Source organism: Stenella coeruleoalba (assembly GCF_951394435.1).
Source record: "Stenella coeruleoalba genome assembly, chromosome: X".
NCBI lineage: Eukaryota > Metazoa > Chordata > Mammalia > Artiodactyla > Delphinidae > Stenella > Stenella coeruleoalba.
In genome coordinates, this window is record NC_137152.1 from 27,101,530 (window position 1) to 27,124,080 (window position 22,551).

General features: G+C 39.3%; 2 protein-coding genes across 3 annotated transcripts in view; both read right to left on the reverse strand.

Moving 5' to 3' along the window:
• Positions 1-22,551, reverse strand: part of LOC307180283 (uncharacterized protein) — a 516,275-nt gene that overhangs the window by 17,383 nt on the left and 476,341 nt on the right. The window lies entirely within an intron of this gene.
• Positions 5,641-5,919, reverse strand: LOC307180825 (small integral membrane protein 12-like; the record flags this gene model as incomplete). Its single annotated transcript, XM_079911336.1, has 1 exon — positions 5,641-5,919. One exon carries the CDS (start codon positions 5,917-5,919, stop codon positions 5,641-5,643), a length of 279 nt encoding a protein of 92 aa, XP_079767462.1.

Below are 22,551 nucleotides of genomic sequence, written 5' to 3' on the forward strand. Positions count from 1 at the left end.
CAGGAAGAGACCAAAAGTTTAGGAAAGAGATTAATAAGAGGGCAGGGAGGTGAGATGGAGAACAGAGGATGAATTCCAGATGAAGAAGAAGTGGGTCACCACAGGTTGGGGGAAGAGGGAGTCAGAACCAAGTTGAGCAACAGGAGACAGGAGACGGAATCCATGCCAAACACCAGGCCGGGTATTTTACAAACACTCTCCATCTTCACAAGAATCGTCCTCATTGTACAGATGACGCTTAGAGAAGTTAAGTGACTTTTCTGGTCACGCAACTAGATTACAGAGTTAAGCTTCAAACCCAGGTCAACACCTTTAACTGTCATACACATCTAGACAAAGATATATAGTGAGCTGTTTCGGAGCTTGGGGGGAAACTCATGACTACAGATAAGACTTCTGGTAGATCAGCAGGTGGTTGAAGCCACAGGTGAGGCTAAAACTGTGCAGCAAGAAAATAGCCAAGGATGAAACTGGAAGAGCACTCACAGTTAGGAGAACAGGAGGAGCCAGTGGCAGAGGAGACAGCTGGAAAAGGAAACAGAGGTGGTGGTGAAGTCAAGACAGAATTCAGTCAAGAGTGCCAGACACTGCAAAGCATTAGTATGACTGGGAATGGATGCCACATTTGCAATCACAAAGGCTTTTAGCCAAACTGGCTTCACCACTTTAGTGGTGGAAGCGGAGAGCAAGCAGCAAGGGCTAAGAGGAATGCAGGGATGGGGCTGAGGGCTTGACAACCTTGGTTGAAAAAAGAAATCAGGGACTTCCCTGGCGGTCCAGTGGTTAAGGCTCCACACTCCCAATGCAGGAGGCACGGGTTTGATCCCTGGTCGGGGAACTAAGATCCTGCATGCCATGTGGCATGGCCAAAAAAGACAAATAAATAAGAAATCACCTTGAAGGTTGCATCTGAACCCATATACGGAGAGTGTCAGGCCACACAGTTATGCAAAATTCTCTAGCTGCACTGGGCAGTTCAGGCCCAGAAGCAAACAGAAATGGACAGTGGACCTGGGGTTGGAAGTGAAGGAAAAGGGGCAGTAGAGAGGGGAATAAGGGTACAAGGGACTTTGGACTCTTCTAGAGAGAAGAACTTCCCTTTCTGGGACACCAGTAAAGATGTTTAAAAATCTCAAAAAGATTTGGAGGACCCATTTGGAATTTTTAAACAAAAAAAACAAAGCCAAGGTTCATCTCTTCATTGTGTAAAAGGGATTTGATAAACAGATAACTAATGTTAACCAATTTAATTATAAAAGAATAGACTGTTTTTAAGTACATCAAGGTACCACTGGAACAGAATGCAAAATGATACACACTAATTACTCCTCTTTACTCTTAAAGCTGATTCCCCAAAGACTTCTACTTAGCAAATACTTTAAGAGACTGCTCAGAAAAAGAATAAAGGAGCATTTAGGTCTATTCCATTATTCAGACTGGCTGCCATCCTGATTCGATAAAAGGGAGATTTTACTGGGATAGAACAGCACTTGCATGTTTTTGAAGCTCTAAGCTGGCTTCTCACTCTTTTTACACTACAGCAGGAAGGACATCAGTACCCCTATTCTTCCAAGGCCAGAAGAGATGAAGGGGCATGTCCCAGGCCACCCGTCTCTTGCCTCCAAGTCCAAGGCTCTCACCTCCACCCATCTGGACGCATGCTACTCTCGGGCGTTCCCCCATACCTCGCTCCGCCCGTCTTGTCTCTGACCCTGAGACGGCACCGACGCGGCTACTACTTAGCAGCACAGGTTGAAGTCTGCACCCCCGTGGCCAGCCTGGTTCTTGGACAAGGCAGCCTTTCCTGTAAAATACTCCTAAGAAGCCCTCAACCACCAGGCCTGAGAGGGTCCCTGTGAGGGTGGGTCCCTGTGATCACCCTCCCAACCACGGCTGCTCTCCCCTCCGGATCCCTAGCTCACTAGGATCACAAGGCTACATGGAACTGTTTTTCCTGCAATAAAACTCCAGCAGCCAACATTTATTGAGCACCTACTTGTTGCCATGGACTCTGCTAAGAACTTTACATATGTTACCTTAACTTTGCAACAACCCAGCAAAAATAGGTACTCTTATCCCTGTTTTACAGATGAGGATAACAGATACCTGAGGCTCAGAAAGGCTATGTGACTTGCCCAAGGTCATTCAGCTAGTGGTTGAGGCAGTACTCATAAGTCTGTCAGGCTCGAGAATCCACTTTATTTTCACTGTACCATACCGCCCTGGCTCACCACTCTACAAGTGCCTAGAGACCCACACCAGAGTGGAAAAGGAAAAGTGAGGCAAGGCACAAGCCTTTTCATTTTCACTGCCTGGCTCCCAAGCGACTTTGGGGACGCTGATCCCATGGTGTTTCACTCGGCCGACGGCCTCACCAGCCTGGGGCCCTGGGAAGCTGACAGGAGTCAAAGGGCCCCCTGGCAGGATTGTCCTGGCAGCTGCCCAGCTGACTTGAGCTAACACAGCAACAGGCACAGGAAAGGCTCGAGAGAGAGTGGAAAAGCACCAGACCCTGGGCCACTGAGGGCAGAGAAGTGATCCCGGCCATGCTCAGACGGGATAATGCAGCTCTAAAGCCACTACTATCACCAGGCTGGGAAAAGACCCGGGGCAGGGGCGGGAGGGGTGGGTAAAAGCCCCAAGCCCCAAGCACATCTACTTACTCCTGTGTTTCAGCGAATCGTGACTGCTGGGCCAACCCAAAAGAGGGTCACGTGCCTCCAAGGCGAATCAGCAAGAGTGGAAGAAAACCAGTCCATGCCTTGTTGGTCCCAGCAAGCCTGGCCCACCTTTGCCCCACCCACAGAAACCCTGCTGCCTGATGACACCTGAGCAGAGGCAAGAAAGCACGCTCTATCTCATAGCCCCACGGTAGCAGCAGAGCTCAGCCAGCCCTGCGAAAGAAAGAGCCAGCTGAGAATACTAATAGACTTGCTGGAGGCAAAAATTCAGTGAGGGCAAGCCCGAGGAAATAAAATTATTTAAAAGAGGCACAAAGTGAGACTAGAAAAAGGGAGCAACTTGGACTTCCAAAGATAGTGCTTCTTCCATCAGGCACTGGGAGGACATACATCAGTGGTGGCAGGGTTATTCTAAAATATCTGAAAACCCAAAAATGTCTTAGTCTGTGGGAAAACTTTTTGTGTGTTATTTCTGTAGGTTTTCTGTCCTGTAATGTTTTGATTAGCTTGATATTAAACTACATATGTGCAGGATGCCCAAAAGTGTTTCGAGGGAAACCAATCCTGGGATCTAATGTTTGCCACAGTTGTTAGATTGCTTAAAAACAAAGCATATCTCTCAGATTTCATAAGAAGGCAAGGGGCAGCTTGACAGGTGGCATATTGGCCGCCACTGGGTCAAATTAACCCTATGGGTATGTTAGCATGCTTAGAATTTTTTTAAAAATAAATTGTCAACATTTAAAAATCAGAAGTTCAATCTGGTATCTCTGGGCAAGCAGCACAAATTGGAAGAAGCTGCACAGCCACTGCCCACTTTAGGCAGGCCTGTGCTTTCTAGTACCTGGCCTGGCCGCTCATTTAAGCCACCTGACTGACCCCTGTAGGCAAGAGAGTTTGCTACTGGTGGTTTCGCCTAGTGAAGGGATCCCAGGCTTGGTCGTCCTCAGGACTGCCACAGGGGGGCAGCACTGGTCTGCCCATGAGGCCTGCGTCAGCCTGAGCCTATGACCAAGCTAAGCTTATTAGCACATCCTTTCAGAACCAGAAACCTCATCCTCACTTCAGCAGCAGACCCTGCTTCCCCACACTCCCCATTGGATATATGCCCTGAGAAGCAACAGCAGCTCATCTCAACATTCCCAGCACGGCTCGGCGACTGAGGGGAAGCCACCGACTCAACTTGCCCCTCCTTCTCTGGCTACCACTTTCCACGTCCCCCCACTCCTCCCACTCCACAGCCGGCATCTCTACCTGTTCAGTAATTCTACCTTCACCCACCTGTTAACACCACTGGGCCTCAGATCCTGAGGTAAGCGGCAGGGCAAACAGCCTCCCCCTTTTAAGGCAGGTTCATTCTTCATCAAATACTCATTACTTGCCTTTGCTCACTCAGGTTAAAGGTCAGTTGACTTCGTGAGGCAACAGGTCTGCTCTCTGCTCTCACCCCTTCCAACCTCACCGAAAACATCCTTAGTGGCAGCATTTAGTATAAGCTCCTACTGCCCTTCAGGAAAGACATTTAGTATTATGCATTGAGGCCCTTAAAACCGTTCGTCCCATTTCATCCAAAATGCCATTTACTGTTCCTACCGTTTAGTCCAAAAATGCAGGAAAATCCTTATATAAGATACTCTGCAATATTTCTCTAGTGAACAACCAGAAACAACCCAAATGTCCAGCAATAGGGAAACTGTTAAAAACAAACTATGCTATATTCCCACTCGATGGGCAATTATACAGCTAATGAAAACAATTAGAATTATGAAGGCCATGTGATAAGATAGGAAAGTGATTATGATATGAAACACTATGTAAAAAGAAGAATATAAAATTAAATGTACAGTAATAAATATCTAAAAAAACTAGTCCAAGAATTACTGAAAGATACCAAAATGTTAACATTTTATCTGTACTAGAGCCCTCAGAGTGTGGGTAACCTTTTTTAAACCCCTACCAAATTTAACATACATATACTACTTTTATAGGGAAAAGTATGTGTACATGTGTGTATGAAGTTGGAAAATTTGATAGCAATTGTTAAGCTCCCTGGTCTACTCTTAATGTAGACTTCGAAAGTATATAAGCCTCATGTTATCATGATAAAAAGGCCCTTGGGAACCTGCGCCTCCAGGACTCACCGCCTCCAGGATCCAGTGCAGCCACGCTAGTAAAACAAAGCTTCCAGGGCCCCAAAGTACTTAGTTAAAGGCCAATTTTATCCTACCCGTAGATGACTGCTTTGCATAACTCCTAGGAGACCGCAGCACCACCTGGAAGATAGGATTAGACCAAAATGGTTCTCAGACGCAACTTTAATCAAGTTTTGCACTACACAGTAATGGGGTGGGGGTGAAAGACGGTGATTGTTTTCAAGCAAATTCACCTGCCCCAAGGTGAACAGCCTGGGCTCCCAAGAACAGAAAACTGCTTTCCTTCCCAGGGGAATCCCCTTCCTGAGCTGACAGGATTTCAGGGAGAATGAGCACAAAGGACAAAGCAAGCTAGTTAAGGGAGCCAGGTAGATTTCTGAACTCCTCCCAGTGCAAACTAGAACCAGGCATGTAGGTACCCCTCCTAAAGGCATCACCCCAATCCCAGCCACTCCCACCTGAGGCCAAACTGCCTCCCCACAGGGACTGACGGCCAATGTTCACTTCATCACTCTCCTCCCAGTGGTGCACCTAGCAGCGCAGAAGCCTGAGCAGCTGTGGCCACCATCGAGCAGAGGCAGCCTTCAGGCCAGAACCCTCACGGGCCTTCCTCTTCACTGGCCCCTCAGCTACTAGTGTGTCTGCCTGGCCATAGCAGAGCAGCCAGTATGTGTGTGGCTGTGTGGGACGGGAGGGGCCAGAAGAAGCAATAAAGCAAATCAGATGTGGGTTCTGGTTGCTGGGTCGACATGGTGGCAGGACCAGTCTTGGCCCCCAGAAGGACCCATAGGGCCCTGTGTCCTCCATTAATTCTTCTCCGGGCGGTTTCTGTTCAGGACAGCTTTAGGGGCAAGTTCCAGCTTGTCCTTAAGGCTCACGACCTGGGTGTGGTCCTTGCCTAGCAGCTCATCCAGCTTGCGGTCCTCCCGGCGCTCCGAGATGCTCTTCTCCTCCTCCACAGGCTGGGGATCCTTCCCCCGGATGAACCATTCCAGGTGGTAGCCCAGAGCCCCAACCACGAAGGCCACGGGAAAGGTGACATAGGGAGCATAGGTACTCACCACAGTCCAAAGCACAGGCCACATGACATCTGCGCCGCAGCTCACACCCCGCTGTCTGGCCCCCACCCTTCGCCTGTGCTCCAACTTCCGGAGCACCGAAGCCGCCAGTCCCAGCGGCCCTCAGGGCCTCGCCCCAGACCCCGCCCACTGGCGCCCGCGATCTTGGATATTGTAAATAATGCTGCTGTGAACATGGAGATACAGATATCTTTTCCAGTTAGTGTTTTTGTTTCTTTTGGATATACTCCCAGAGGTGGAATTGCGGGATCATATGATACTGCTCTTTTTAATTTACATTTTTCCCTCTCAAAATGAATTAGTGTTTTGGAAATATCAGATAACAAGGTGAGGGATTATCACTTTTTTATTCTTCAGTTCATTCAACAAGTATTTCCTGATCACAAACTAAGAGCCGAGCATTGTGCTAGATGGTCTGGAACGTCAAAAAAAAAAAAAAAAGTGAAACAGATACCTTCATGGAAGTTAAGGTTTAGTTGGAGAGAAATTCAATAAGGAAATAAATACAAAATAAATACAGAATCATAAATTGCAATAAGTGTTTTGAAAGAATATACAATGGAAGAGGATATCAGGAAAAAAATGGTTATATTTGGGGGCTAAGAAAAATGCCAATTTGAGAAAGTGACAACAGGTTGAGATCAGAAAGATGAGAAGGAGTTAATCTGGGGAAGAGTGAAACATATGGAACCTTCCAGAAAGAAAAAAAAGCAATTTGATAATAAGAGCAATTCAGAGGTATTATCCAAATATTTTGCATTACAGGGCATTAGAATTGTTTTAAATAATGGAAATCAGTAGTTTTTTCAAGAATCTGTCAACATTTTTTTATTATTAAACCATCATATTATTTAAGTATTCTTTATAAAATCAAGAATCAGGCCTTTTTTATTGTAATGAATTGATTGCATCATTTGCTCAATTTTGAGTTAGCATTTAATATTGAAATCTTCTTTTTTTAATATTTATTTTTATTTATTTATTATTTTAGTCTGTGTTGGGTCTTCGTTGCTGCACGTGGGCTTTCTCTAGTTGCTGCGAGCAGGGGCTACTCTTCATTGCAGTGCGCGGGCTTCTCTTTGCAGTGGCTTCTCTTGTTGCGGAGCATGGGCTCTAGAGCAGGCAGGCTTCAGTAGATGCAGCACGTGGGCGCAGTAGTTGTGGCTCATGGGCTCTAGAGCGCAGGCTCAGTAGTTGTGGCGCATGGGCTTAGTTGCTCCGCAGCATGTGGGTCTTCCCAGACCAGGCCTCAATCCCATGTCTCCTGCATTGGCAGGTGGATTCTTAACCACTGCGCAACCACGGAAGCCCTTGAAATCTTCTCTTCTAATTATTTCCTTGTCATTAGATTAGTACAATGTCTTCCTAGCTACTCATTCAAAAAATTTTACAGACTTTTATAGTGTTAAGTGACCACTTATTTAAACTGATTTACAGTAGAGAGTCCATCTGTTAGAAATTTTAAAATTCTATCAGATTATCTAGAAAAAAAGAAAATAGGCATTCCAGGCTGGAACCAAGTTGTTCTTTGTAGAGAATACTTTGGTTTTTTTCAAAGAGTTTTTCCTTAGCTAAAATTTTCTTAAAATTATTTCTTTCTAGTATCAGGAAACTAAAGCCAAGTCTACTTTTGATGTAGGGTGGAGGAGGTGGCAGTTGGCCTTGCACAGCACTTTGTTAACCAGTTTTCTTCGAGCGGCATTTTCTTTTGTTCTGAGGTGGCAGATTTGTAGCAGAGTGACATCCAGAAATCATTGTAATTGCAGCAGTATTTCATGCAATTGCTGAAGAGTACTCTCTGTTCAAGGATTTCAAAACACTTTTCTAATGGTAAATTACCTTCACAGTATTCTTTTTTGTAAACTGCAAAAACAAACTGAAGCACAGAGAGCCATAGTTTATCAAGGTCTAGTGCTGATTTTCTTAGGCAACATATTTGTTAGACATCTTCTGAATGCTGAACCCTTTGCTGGATGCAGTGAAGAGTTTCAAGGGAAATAAAAGATAAGTTTCCTGAAGTCAGTTGTTTGGCTTAAAGAGAGAGATACAAGAACCAAAGAAAATTATGCATATGTAGAAAACATTTATAGAGCCAATTATAGATGTTCCCATTAAGTGCTTAAGTGTTTAGACTGGTGAAAAGGAAGGATAAAGAGGTTTCATTGTATAATTAGGATCATTGGCCTTGAGAAAGTTTTTAATGAGTGAGGCAGATGATTTGACACTGCAAAATGGGGATGACATTCTAGGCAAATTAAGTGGCATACTCAGTGATATAGAGGCCAAAGAGAGGACAGTTTATATGGGGGTTGGCTTGCAGTACTGCCAAATACAGTAAGAGCTGGATGGTCCCAAATCAAGTAGAATAAGAGACCCTTTGGTTAAGGGAAGAGTTTCTGGCAACAGGAATACCTGGAGTAATTTTAATTGAAAAGCTCAAAATGACATCAAGGTAAAGTCCTCACTACATTATGTGTCAAAAACTGGACAATAGAAGGGGAAGGAGAAATACAGAGGAAGGGCCATCAGCAAGAATTCTCTGGAGACACTTTATGCATTGGGTAGCAATAGGAATGGAGAATCAAATCTTTAGAGAAAAATCTTAGAATCATAGTCATTAAAGAAATCTTGGAGATCATTCAATTCACTCTTTATCAAATTCTAACTGGAAATGAAATACAGGTTTAGGTACTGTTGTATTAATTCTGAGATACTTCTAAGAAACAGATGGAAGCAGAAACATATAAAGAAGATGTGGCACATACATACAATGGAATATTACTCAGCCATAAAAAGATACGAAACTGAGCTATTTGTAATGAGCTGGATGGACCTAGAGTCTGTCATACAGAGTGAAGTAAGTCAGAAAGAGAAAGACAAATACCGTATGCTAACACATATATATGGAATTTAAGAAAAAAAAATGTCATGAAGAACCTAGGGGTAAGACAGGAATAAAGACACAGACCTACTAGAGAATGGACTTGAGGATATGGGGAGGGGGAAGGGTAAGCTGTGACAAAGCGAGAGAGAGGCATGGACATATATACACTACCAAACGTAAGGTAGATAGCTAGTGGGAAGCAGCCGCATAGCACAGGGAGATCAGCTGGGTGCTTTGTGACCACCTGGAGGGGTGGGATAGGGAGAGTGGGAGGGAGGGAGACACAAGAGGGAAGAGATATGGGAACATATGTATATGTATAACTGATTCACTTTGTTATAAAGCAGGAACTAACACACCACTGTAAACCAATTATACTCCAATAAAGATGTAAAAAAAATTTTTTTAAATGTTACTGTGTAGGTTCAACTGATATTTTAATAGAACTAGAAATTTTACTATGACATAATTCCCTCTGTCTCTGTTCAGCTCACCAAGTCCCTCTCTCTTGTCTCATTATATACTCATGGATCACCTGACTGACATTAAAAGCATTGGTCTGAAGCAAAAATCCTTAGAATTCAAACAAAAAAACAAGAATCCCCATGACAAACTATTTTTATACTTGTCATTACTACAGTTTGATCTTATGTACAAATTATTCACACGTTTACTAACTCAAACAATTCTCATACATACCCTATCATAGTACATCATGGCGTATTAGCAATAGCCTTGGGTAGTAGATTGAGTAAAACAGAACTACAGGCTATGGATTTTCTTAAAAAACTTCCTTGGCAACAAAATTATTTTATGTTTAGCAACTCTAGAAATAAATATTATTATCAGCAGTATTGGTGTATGCTATTATCAATTAACGATAATAATTCTTATACTTTTTTCATAAAATATATGCAGTTGAGAACTAGTGCTTTATATAAAGTTGTCTAAGTTTTACTTTCCTGTATCAAACTTTTGATGGGGGCTGAATAGCAGAGAATTTGAGATTGTACTTCTTGATGGGAGCTTCTATTGAAGAATTTTATGCCAGGTGTAGGGTTGACATTCTATTATGAAAATTGAGATCCCCAGATAATGTTACTACCTGCATGAAAAACTCCCTTACTTCTGCATAGGAGCGGGCCATATAAACTCAAAGGTAGAGAAGTTACCAAGCTTAATGTATCCACATGTATCAGATGGTGAGATGAGTTGACCAAGGTCATTTTATTAATATTGGTAAGATCATACATCTGTCAAAGGAGTTCTGATGTCAGGATCAGACTGTCTTCTTTACCATCACAGCAACATAGAGACAGCTATGTTACGAGAGATCATTTCTACTATCACATTCTTTGTTAGAGTATTTACCCAACAGTCAGAATGAAAAGTACACAAAGTCTTCAGCATTGGAAAAGCTATGACAAAGTTTCCTAATTAAAATATCTGTGCGAACAATTTATTAACTAAAATATGCATTTTATTCTGTTTGCACACATATTCTTTTCACCTCGAATCAAGGAGATATTTAAAGATAAAATGGTAAACTCTTGGGATTATTATCAGAATTAAAATATACATAATTTTGAAGAGGACATTTTCATGAAAAATATCTCTAGGTATTAACATAATTCATGTAGATGCATTTATTATGCTTCATGTATGTATATAAACATTGTAAGAGCATTAGTATAAACCAACAATTGGGCATGATGGTGTATAAGGCACAGCTTGAAGAAAAGTAGGGGCCTCTTTTTTTATCCTTTGTGCCTTCTAGAACAGTATTACCCAATAAAAATATAATTTAATATGTAATTTTAAATTTTCTAGTAGCTACAATTAAAAAGTAAAAATTAACAAGTGAAATTAATTTCAAAAAACACTTTACCCCAACATAACCAAAATATTATAATTTCAATATAACACTGCTATAATTTCACTATATTAATATATATTAATAATATAATCCAATATGATGTTGATTACATTAAAATTATTCAGCAGATGGTTTACATTCCTATTTCATACTAAGTCTTTGAAATTCAGTGTGTATTTGGACTTATGATACATCTCAATTTTGTCATGTTTCAAATGCTAAGAATTAAAAGATAAACTGAGGCATATTAAAAATTTTATTTGAGCAAAAATCAATCCAAATTGGGCAGCAGCTAGTACAGCAGAAAGGAGCTCAGAGGAGCTATACAAAATGAAAAACTTTTATAGACAGAAGGGAGCAAAAATAGGGAAGCTACACTAGGAAAAAAAAGCAGGTCAGTTATTGCAAGGTTACTTTCCTTTAGGGGATGGCAGGTGTCTATGAGGCAGATTACCTAATTAGTGCTGATCAGGCTATTCCTGACTGACTGGTTTAAGATTCCATTTCTGGGAAAGCTGAAATTGTAATTACGTTGTCTGGGTTTGGTTATATGGGGCTTAGCATAAGTGACTCCATTTTGGGCCTGTTGTCTCAATTTTAACAGAGCATATGGCTATAGTATTGGATAGCACATGCTCAGAATTTATGATCTTTACCAACAATTTAAAAAAGGTAAAACAATCCCTGAATGTGTGTGTTTGTTTATTTTTTGAGGAGTCACAGTTTATTGGCTCTACTTTCTCTACCAACGTCCACATGCAAAAAATCAAAGTGATTTTTCTACTGTTCCAACTTGAACATGTAGCTACCTTTTTTGAGGGCTATACAAGTTTCTGGGTAACAGTTTGGAGTGGGAACAATGGTTCTTTGAGAGCTTAGTACTAACACCAGTAAATATAATTCCTTTCAGTCATCTGGAGGGATAATAACAAAAATTAATATTCTGTAAAGATCTGTACAGCTTAATATCCCTTAAAGGTAGGTATTGTGTTCAAATCAGGAAACTGTGGTTCACATATACTGTGCAACTACTGTTACTGAGGCTTTCTGAGTGTGATTGCTATGCTTTGAGTTCTACGTTGTTTTTATTAGAGGGAGAAAAAAATAGTGTAAAAAACACATTTGCTTCATTTATTTGTCAAATGTTTATAGAGTACCAAATTGGCTATTTTAGGGATAACATGAATTTATCTGAACATACAATAGAATTTTTAAGGAAAACAAATGTTTAGAAAGGGAGAGAAAACTTCATGGAACTATAAGTGATATAATATTGGGATATTAATTTTTTAAAGCAAAGTAGTTTGAAATTTTACTTTTCTTTGGATCCTATGCTGTAATTTTTAAACTTGTAATTTTTAATTAGAAATGACTTCTTCAGTGACCTCTAAAGTCATTGTTAAACTCAGTGTTAATATGGCTTCATATAGCTTTGTTTAATTTTATAAAAATAATAGACATAATATTTTTAGTGCAAAAATGATTAAGTTCTTTTTTAGGAAAAATATCCCCTCTCAAGAGGCTTAATTAGTTGAAGTGAATATTAAGCAAGCAGAAATTTTCAGAAGAAGCGTCTCCTTTTAAAAACAAGATTATTATGGAATATGGTTTATTCAGCCTTTCAGTGTCCTCCTTGATTGGAATTTTCATAGCAGAATGAATAGAGAACTCAGTTATACTTTTACTTTGTCTCTTTAACTTGCTTTTAAAATGGTCATTATTCTAAGCCTTTACCTGTTTCCTCAAAATTATTCCCACTATTCCCATCTCGGCAAGAGATACAGCTATGCAATGAAGTTCACCAGCCTGGTCTTATATCCAGGAGGTTCACACTTATGCTGCCATGATTATTGTTTATTGGTGATATCTGTTCTGATTGGTAGCACCCATGGACCAATCATTAAATATTTTGAATTGGACCCTTGTCCTGACCATCTACATCCAATCAAATCAGTCTTGCCTCCTTCCAACTCATCTTCCATGTAGCATTCATTATATTGCTTCAAGATAATCCATCTAATGATGAGGGTCTCCTCCTTAAGACACTGCAATGACTTTGCATTGTTCTTGGGATAAACATCAAACTCTTTAATATTTCCTAAAAGCCCCTGCCCATCTCACCAACATAAAATCTTGTGATCATTCCCCCTTGTCTCCAACTCTAGCCACAGCACCTTTATGAAGCTTTTCCTAGAAATGAATGTTCTTCTTAACTCTGCTCTAATTTTCCCTGCTCCCTACTACTTTTTTTTGCAGTACGCGGGCCTCTCACCGCTGTGGCCTCTCCCGCTGCGGAGCACAGGCTCCGGACGCGCAGGCTCCGCGGCCATGGCTCACGGGCTCAGCCACTCTGCGGCATGTGGGATCCTCCCGGACCGCGGCACAAACCCGCGTCCCCTGCATTGGCAGGCGGACTCTCAACCACTGTGCCACCAGGGAAGCCCTCCCTACTACTTTTTTGTCTACTATTCATCCTTTAGAGGTCCGTTCCTCAAAGAGGCCGTTCCTAACTCTCCAGCTTATTCAGCATCCCCCGTTGAATGCCCTCATACCAGCCTGCACTTTTCCTTTGTAATTTATCACTGCTCTAGTTAAATAATTCCAATTATAATTAAACTAATCATTATATTTAATGTTTCCCTTGCTAGTATGTAAGTGCCACTAACACAGGGTCATTACTGTCCAGTTGATTTGCTCTATTCTGAGTGTCTATCACAACACCTTGCACAGAGCAGAATTCAATAAATATTTACTGACTAAACAAATGAATAAATATGATAATATATTTAAAATAACACAATTATAATTTATATGTCCACATAACCATGGTTATGTAACAATATTTATCATCATGCATGAAAGAGCAATTACATGTAATTAGCAAAGTGATAAAATGGCAGAAAATAAATGTGAAATACCAAAAGCAGTTTTGCCACAGATGAGAATTCCAATCTGCTCTTCTAACAGCTTAGAATTCTTTGTTAAAACTTTTAAACAATGTGGAGTAGCAGGAAGATCCCTGGCCTGGGAATATAGGAACCTGGGTTTTAATCTGGCTGTGGTACAAAAAACTTGCATGATCAAGAAGTCACATTCACTTCTATTAAAATGAACTCAACTTAAAAAAAAAAAAATCCTAGCACAGGATTTCCTTAACTGTGTTCCCTGGAACTGTAGCTGGGTAATTTAATTCAATATGTGTCTAGAGTCTGCTACTTCTCAAATGTTTCTTGTCTTTAAGAAAATAATAACAAAAATTATACTATTTTAATTGCTGCAAATACCTTACATCTATTTAAAAATGTATAAGGTATTAAAATTTCTACTGAAAAGGTTTATAGCTTGCAAAGTTTGATACATGTCTGTTCATATTTTAAAATAGTATCCCAATCTTTTCTGATTACTTGAATTTTTTTCAATTTTCTAAATTTCAATATCTTTTGAATGTCCTTGTTTTAAAATCTGCCCTTCTATGCCACAAGACTGAATATACATGGTATAGTCCTTTAATTAAGGATTATGAGAAATAGAGGCAATTTCTTTGAACAAGCAGAAATTCTTTCACACAGAATGTTAAGTCATTATGCTGGTTAATTTACTCTTCAAGTACATGTAAGAGAAAAACGCTTTACAAAGGAATGTTCATGATGAGGAGCCGGAAATTTCCCCCTCTGCCCCCCCTTGAGTTCTCATAGCTGGACTGATAATAAAATTGATACAAGACAGATTAACAGGAGAAAAAGAAACAAATTTTAATTCAAATTCAGTGGGGTCTCATAGAAATAGGACCTAAGAAGTGGCCAAAGTAGACAGCTTTTATACTTATCAAACAAAGAAACAAAAAATTTATGAGGAATTGACAGGACAAAGAAACTTAGGTTTTGGGTGTTCAATTAGTGAAGAATCTAAACAGAGTGTGAGCTTGGGGTAGTCAATTAAAGAAGTAGCAAGGTTTGTTTATACAGGGTTCTCTGCCTGAATTCCCCATCTCTGGCAATAAGGGTGTCCTTCTACCTCCAGATGCAGGGAGTGCACCTTTCACATGGGAGATTTATTTCCTGCTTTCAGGGAGACAAAGGAGAATCAGCGTGCCCCTTCTGCACTGGTCGTTTCTTAAGTAACTTTAATTCAAAATAATCAATATGTCATTGCAGCATATTTTGGGGCAGCCCACCCTGAGCCCCAACATACTCTATCATTGAACCTAAAGGAGTCCATATGAAGATGAAATACACTTTCTGAAGTCACCACGTACAGTCATTATTATTCTACCTGTATTAAAAAAAATTGGTCTAACAGTCATAAACATAAATTAACAATAAAAGCCCACTCATCAAATGGAAGAATAAAAGCCCACTCATCAAAGTGAGCCAAGATACTAGCCAAATATTCAAACATATTAAACTTTTCACAGAAATTCAAAAGACTGTATTTGGTGTACTTCCTGTGTGAGACCCATTTCTCTTAAATGGGGTGGAGGCAGGATACCTTAGACAACAAGATAAACTGTTTTTGCATATGGAATTTTCTTTATAAATTTTATTTTGCATGGTGTTTGCTCAAGATACTTCTGCATTTCTGGAATGAGTTAACATAAGGGAGACGTTCCAAGAATGAATTTATATATATTTTGGCCATCTCATAAAATGATGAATAACAAAATGTCATTCTCATTTACTTACTGAGTCTAATAAATACATTAAACTAAAGGGTCTATTTTTTTAGAATTAAAAATATTGTCGGTTAGGAAACTAACATTGCCTAAATTAGTTTTGATGTGAGAACGTTTTGGCAGATGGATATTTAATAAAAGTTATTAGTATAATAACATAGTTTAAAAGTGTGATTTAGATACGTTTACATATTCAAACTTGGAAGAAAATAATAGTCAAACCATAATTAAATTTAGAAATTATTTTTATAATATTATAGTTAAGTTTGACTTTGTTTTAGCCTCATAGAGATTCATTAAGGTTAGTTAGAAGGAATAAACTTTTTTTTCTAATTGTAGAAAACGCATTACATATTTACCATTGTCAAGAGTTTAGCTAAGCTACGCCATGGTATTGCTGCTTCAGCATCCATTTTGTTTGGTCAAGCGGCCTACAATGGCCTTAAGCTGGCACTAGCCCCTCATACAAGCACATGCCCTATGTAGCAGCCAGAAGAGTCACAAGTAAATATGTTTCTGATATGACTTCCCCAACAACCACTGTGATCGACAGTCTCCCCAGCCTTCTGGCACCTATGTGCCTTATGCATCCCTAAGATAAGAGCCCTATGGGTCTTACCAAAACCCTGCTCTTTTGGTTTGAATTGACTAGTCCAGCCTTAGCCAAGAAACCTCAGAGCACTCCACCCATGGACGTTAATAAAAGCATATGCTCAAAAAAAAAAAAAGCATATGCTCCAGGTCCTGCCTCTCTCTGTCTGCCCTCTGTCTTGACTTCCCTGTGTGGGCCCTAGAGGTTGCCAGGTATTGTGAATAGTGAATTTCTCTATTTCAATTCCTCTTGTGGTCTATTACTGAACTACAGCTCACCATCTGGTACCCTATGCTTCACATAATAATAAGTGCTAATTTGACAAAATCACAACAACCATCTTAAACATTTTCAAGTGTACAGTTCAGCAGCGTTAAGTATATTCACATTGTTGTGCAACAGGTCTCTAGCATTTTTCATCTTATAAAACTGAAGCTCTATACCCATTAAACACTAATTCTCCTTTTCTCCCAGCCCTTGGCACCCACCCACCTATGTACTTTCTGTTTCTATGATTTTGACTTTTAGATACTTCACATGAGTGGAATCATATAGTCTATGTCCTTTCATGACTGGCTTACTACTTCACTTAGCATAATGTCCTCATGGTTCACTCATGTCATAGCATGTAACATTATTTTCATCTTTTTTAAATGCTGCATAATATTTCATTGTATGTTTATACCACATTTTCTTTATCCATTTGTTCCTTGATGGACATTTGGGTTACTTTCACCTCTTGGCCATTGTGAATAATGCTGCAGAAAACATGGGTGTGTAAACATCTTTTCGAGATCCTCCTTCAAATTCTTTTGGATATGTACCCAGAAGTAGGATTGCTGGATCATATGGTAATTCTAGTTTTAATTTTTTGAGGAAATGCCTTAATTTCTTCCATAATGGCTGCACCATTTTACATTCCCAGGAACAGTGCACATGGGTTCCAATTTCTCCACATCCTTGCCAATACTTGTTATTGTCTCTTCCTTTGATAGTGGCTATCCTAATGGGTATGCGGTGATATTCACTGCAGTTTTGATTTGCTTTTCTCATACGATTAGTCATGTTGAGCATCTTTGTATATGCTCTTTAGTCATTTATATATCATCTTTGGAGAAATGTCTATTAAAGTCATTTGTCAATTTTTTAATTGGGTTATTTAAATTTCTGTTGAGTTGTAGGAGTTCCTTACATACTCTGGTTATTAACCCCTTATCAGATTATGATTTGCAAATATGTTCTCCCATTCCACAGGGAGCCTTTTCATTTTATCAATTGTTCCTTTGATCTAATTCGTTTTTAAGTTCAATGTAGTCTTATTTATCTATTTTTACTTTGGTTGCCTATGCTTTTAATGTCATATCCAAGAAATCCTTGCCAAACCCAATACTGTGAAGCTTCTTCCTTATGCTTTTTTTCTATGAATTTAACAGTTTGGGGCCTTATGTTTAGGTTTTTAATTCATTTTGAGTTAATTTTTGCATATAATGTAAAATTTTGAGTTAATTTTTGTATATGGTTTGAGATAAGGGTCCATCTTCATTCTTTTGCATGTGGATATCCATTTTTCCTAACACCATTTGTCCTTCCCCATTGTATAGCACCCCTGTTGAAGATCATTTAACCACATGACACAAGGGTTTATTTCTGAACTGTTTTGTTCCATTGGCCTATCTGTGCCAGTAGCACACCATCTTGATTACTGTTATTCTGTAGTATGTTTTCAAAACAGGAAGTGTGAGGGCTCCGACTATCATCTTTTTCAAACTTGTTTTGGCTAGTGTGTGTCTGTGGTACTGCAGGCTCTCTGGTGCTAGTCTAAGGTGCAATGATCTTATTCCTCAGAAGCCCCCAACCTGTTGCATGTTCCTGTCAGCACTTAGGTTCAGGCAAGACTGAAACTAGTCCCTTAGGCAGGCACTCAAAAAGTAAGAATGTTGAATGTTGGATGTATGTTCCACTCTTCTCTTTCCCTCTCCAGTGAGAAGCTGGGAATTGGGAATTTCTTCCCAATCATGTAGTGCTATTCTGTGGTGAGGCACTATAGAGAGTAAATGTCACAACTTTTCCTACTGGACCCAATATGGTTCTTCTTGTCTATGTGTCACCTGAGGTGCAGGAACTTCTTAACCGGTTACTGGATTTCTCCTACAGGCGATTAGCATTGTTGTTAAATTGTTGTTAAATTGTTGTTTCCATGGGGAGAGAGCTTCCTATTCTACCAAATGCTGACGTCACTGTAATTACAAGCTTAAACTTTTTTGTTGTTATTTATTTATTTTTTTTGCATTATGCGGGCCTCTCACTGTTGTGGCCTCTCCCATTGCGGAGCACAGGCTCCGGACGCGCAGGCTCAGTGGCCATGGCTCACGGGCCCAGCTGCTCTGCGGCATGTGGGATCTTCCCGGACCAGGGCACGAACTCGTGTCCCCTGCATTTGGCAGGCGGACTCTCAACCACTGCGCCACCAGGGAAGCCCAATGTAGAGTTTTGGTTTTTTTTTTTTTTTTTGCAGTACGCGGGCCTCTCACTGTTGTGGCGTCTCCCGTTGCGGAGCACAGGCTCTGGACGCACAGGCTCCGCGGCCATGGCTCACAGGCCCAGCCACTCTGCGGCATGTGGGATCCTCCTGGACCGGGGCACAAACCCGCGTCCCCTGCATCGGCAGGTGGACTCTCAACCACTGCGCCACCAGGGAAGCCCAACTTTTAATTATAATGAAAAATTTTCTTTCTAGTGAGTCTCTTTCTTATTTAGAAACCCTAGAGAATTAGATTCCAGGGATTCCCAAGAGATTGCTGTGCTGGCAGCTCTAATAATCAACACTGGCTATCTGAAGGGCTGCTGTGTGAAGGACTTTGAAGGGGTAACCAGACCTACTGATTAGAGTGATCAGTTAGTGATGTTTGCCATGGATGTGGCAAGGATGCCAAGGAACAGCTGTGACATAAGTGCCCCATAGTTGCTATCCCCATTTCCTACTCTTAAGATTCAGCCAACCATAGAATGTTGTAACACCTTTGTACCATGAGGGCATGCTCCTATTAAATAGGTTGCAGCTCACAGAGAAAAGAGTAGGTTTTAGTGCTTTTATTTTGTGTTCAAGGCTTATAAAAGTGATGATAAGACCTAAGTCAATTCTATATTCCAGTATTTTATTCCTCTTTCGACGAGGATTTTACAATATGCAGGTGTCAATTCATGAGTGAATCACAAGTAGCATTATTTTTGAAGAAATAGACTACAGTAAAAGAGAATAGAAAATATCAGAGAACATCACATGTGGTAAGGGTAGGAATTATTTTGTGATACTTTTGGGGTGAAAACATTTTGAAAATCATTGGCATTTTCACTTTCGTGAAGAAGCTGTAGCATTCTCTTGAACTGACACTGCTCTTCTCTAATAAATATCTGAATATTAAACCAGAACAAATGCCTAGGCACAAATATATCATTTTAATTTTCTCATTTTCTCTCTTAAACCCCAGGCAAAGTTTCTAGGGCAATATATGGTTGATGGTGTTTGTTATTCTGGCATATTCCTTTGCTTTAGTTGTTGATTTGCTTGACCATTGAAATACTCCTTGGAGGCCTAATCCTATACCAGTTTTATAAAATATGCTATGTTGACGAGGAAATTAGTCATTGCCCAGTGTTTTGCCTTTTATAGTTTTATTTTTGCTTCTTTACAATTATAAACATTGAATATTTTACTGTAGTTCTTTGAGTGCCCATTTATCTTATGAACCCATGATTCTAATATCACCCATAACTATTATAGAAAGCACTTTTCCGTTGTTTTTACAATTAAAACTTATTTATAATAAATTATAATTGCTCAAGTTGAATTGTAAACTTGTGTGTATTCTTGATTTCCATCTTTCCTCGCCAGATGTTATTCACTGCCCTAAATTTTGTCTCTAATCTCCTAAAACGGATTATTCGCCCACTTATTTATTTGCAGAGGTAACCAAGCACATTTTCTGGGAGTTGGGCCTTCTGAAATACCTACGGACCAAGCTGTAATGGTCATTTTGAAGATGTGCTTTGTGAATATCTCTTCTGTCACCACCTTATTATCAAAGTTATCTTGTCACCTCTGTAATGTTATTTGATAAATGTCAAAATATCTCTTTGTTCTAAATTATATCCATTACCACTTCTGATTTATATCCAAAATGCCACTCTTCTTTATTTCTTAGGTTAAAATGTTATTTATGTACAACTGGTCTTTCTTAAAATTAAAATGATTTCTGCCTAGTAATAGCCTTATGGAATACTGAATTAAATAATTCCTAAATTTCTATTTATGCCCCCCTTTTTTCCATTTCACTTTCTGAGAATGAAAAATAGAACCAAATGAAAATTATTATATGAGAAGGATGAGACTATTCAATTCCCTTAATGAAAATTAATTTCCACTTAAATTCTCCTGTAATCAGACAGTGCCTGTTTAGAGAACAAAAAAAAATTTAAATAAAAAATGTTAGCAGGTGATCTTTCAGCATATAATTTGTTTGTGAAAAATTTACTTGTGAAAAAGACACACACACATATATATGTGTGTATATACACGTGAGTAATTCAATTACTTTAATAAAATCAACTTTATGATATGTGTTTCAAAATTAATCTCTAAATTAGTTACTGCTATTTTTAAAGTCCACAAGTGACTTAGGTATGATTTGTACATTGAATTTAATTTTATTCCACGAAAACACCCTTTGTTAGTTTATAAGCTCTTTCAGAATAATAATAATTCATATCTATTCCCCTAGCACTGATCTGTCATATTATCAGAACCATGTAATTACCACTTAAATGCACGAATAAATGACTTAATTTGCCAAGTTTTAAAGGCTAAAACTAGCTCGTAATTTGAAGCAAAAAAAAACACCCAAGGATATAACTTATTATAATGGGCACTCTGATAAATTGCCACTAGAAATATAGCCTTGTCTCATCTCCCATATTAGTTTCCTAGAGCTGCCACAAGCTGGGTGACTCAAAAGAACTGAACTTTATTGTCTCCCAATGAGGGGTCCTCATGGTGATGGAATGTGGAATGATGAAATGGTCTATATTTTGACTGTATCAATGTCGGTTTCCTGTTTGTGATATTATACTAAAGTTTTGTTAACATGTTACCATTGGGGGAGATTGGGTGAAGGGTATATAGGATCTTTCTGTATTATTTCTTACAACTGCATGGAAATCAACAATTAACTCAAAACAAAAATTTTAATTAAAAAAATTATTTTCTCCCAGTTTTGGAGGCCAACAGTCTGAAATCAAGGTGTCAGCAGGGTCACACTCCCTCAGAAGGCACTAAGGGAGAGTCTACTGCTTCTGGCTTCTGTTGGCTGCAGGCATTTCTTGGCTTGCATCTCCAGCACTCCAATCTGTCTCATGGTCACACTGCCTCAACCTCTTTTCTCTCTGTTTTCCCTCCAATCTCAAATATCCCTCTGCCTTTCTCTTATAAGGACTCTTATAGTATTAAAGGCCTAGAGGGATAATTCAAGAAGATCTCCTTATCTTAAGACCTTAAATTAATTACATCTGTAAATATCCTTTTTCCAAATAAGGTAACATTCACAGGTTCCAGGAATTTGACACAGATATATCATTGGGCTGGGGGGAGGGGCTTTCAACTGCATCTCCCCAATGTGATTGTATGAACTTTGTGAGCAAAGAGCAAATCTTGTATTTTCTTTATCAGCCTACATTAAGATACAGTTTTACCTAATACTTATCGACTGTCTACTCTGTTATCTTCATTGTGGCACATATTTTACACATACACACACAGAAAATTCCCACAGCACTCATAAGAGGTATGAATGCATCATCCCATTTTATAGATGACGGAATTGAGGCTTGTAGATCTTAATTTACTTGTCCAAATTTGTACAAATAAATAGTGATGGAGCTGGGATACCAGCACAGTTAAGATTTTAGTGTGTCACAGGCTCTCTCCACTTGAGCTGAACACATGTTGATTATAAATGGAGCCCTCCAGAAATATATGTCACTTGATAACATTCACATAAATGCATATACATGCATTCAATTCAAGAAACCAAATTTGATTTAATTACATTTCCTGTGTTAGTTCAGACAATACATTAAAATTCCTTAAGTTTAACAAGTGTTAATGCCAAGTTCACTATTTTTCTTAAATAAGAAATGATGAAGTAATCTCCTCACCATAAAATAAATGTTAAAAAATACATCACAGTGAGCACCGTGTCACAGTGCATTTACCAACAGTGTACCTTAAACCATATAATTCTAACAATTTTTCATTTTTATATCAAAATTATTATGAAAACTACATGTAATGAGAAGATTATATACATGTATCTCCTCTAGTTTTGTTTTCAGCCTGATGAAGGTTTAGAGTTGAGATATTTACTGAGATTGACTCCTGAAATACGACAACCAACCACAATACCAGAAGTAACTTGTGACCTTGGAGAATAGTTTCTTTTCATGCCATAAAAAAAAAATAATAATGCAACAGAGCAATCAGCTAAGAGAGGTGAGCCAGCAGTCCAAATCACATAAATCCAATCAGGAATTGAGATGCTTTGAAGTTTATACTGTTAATC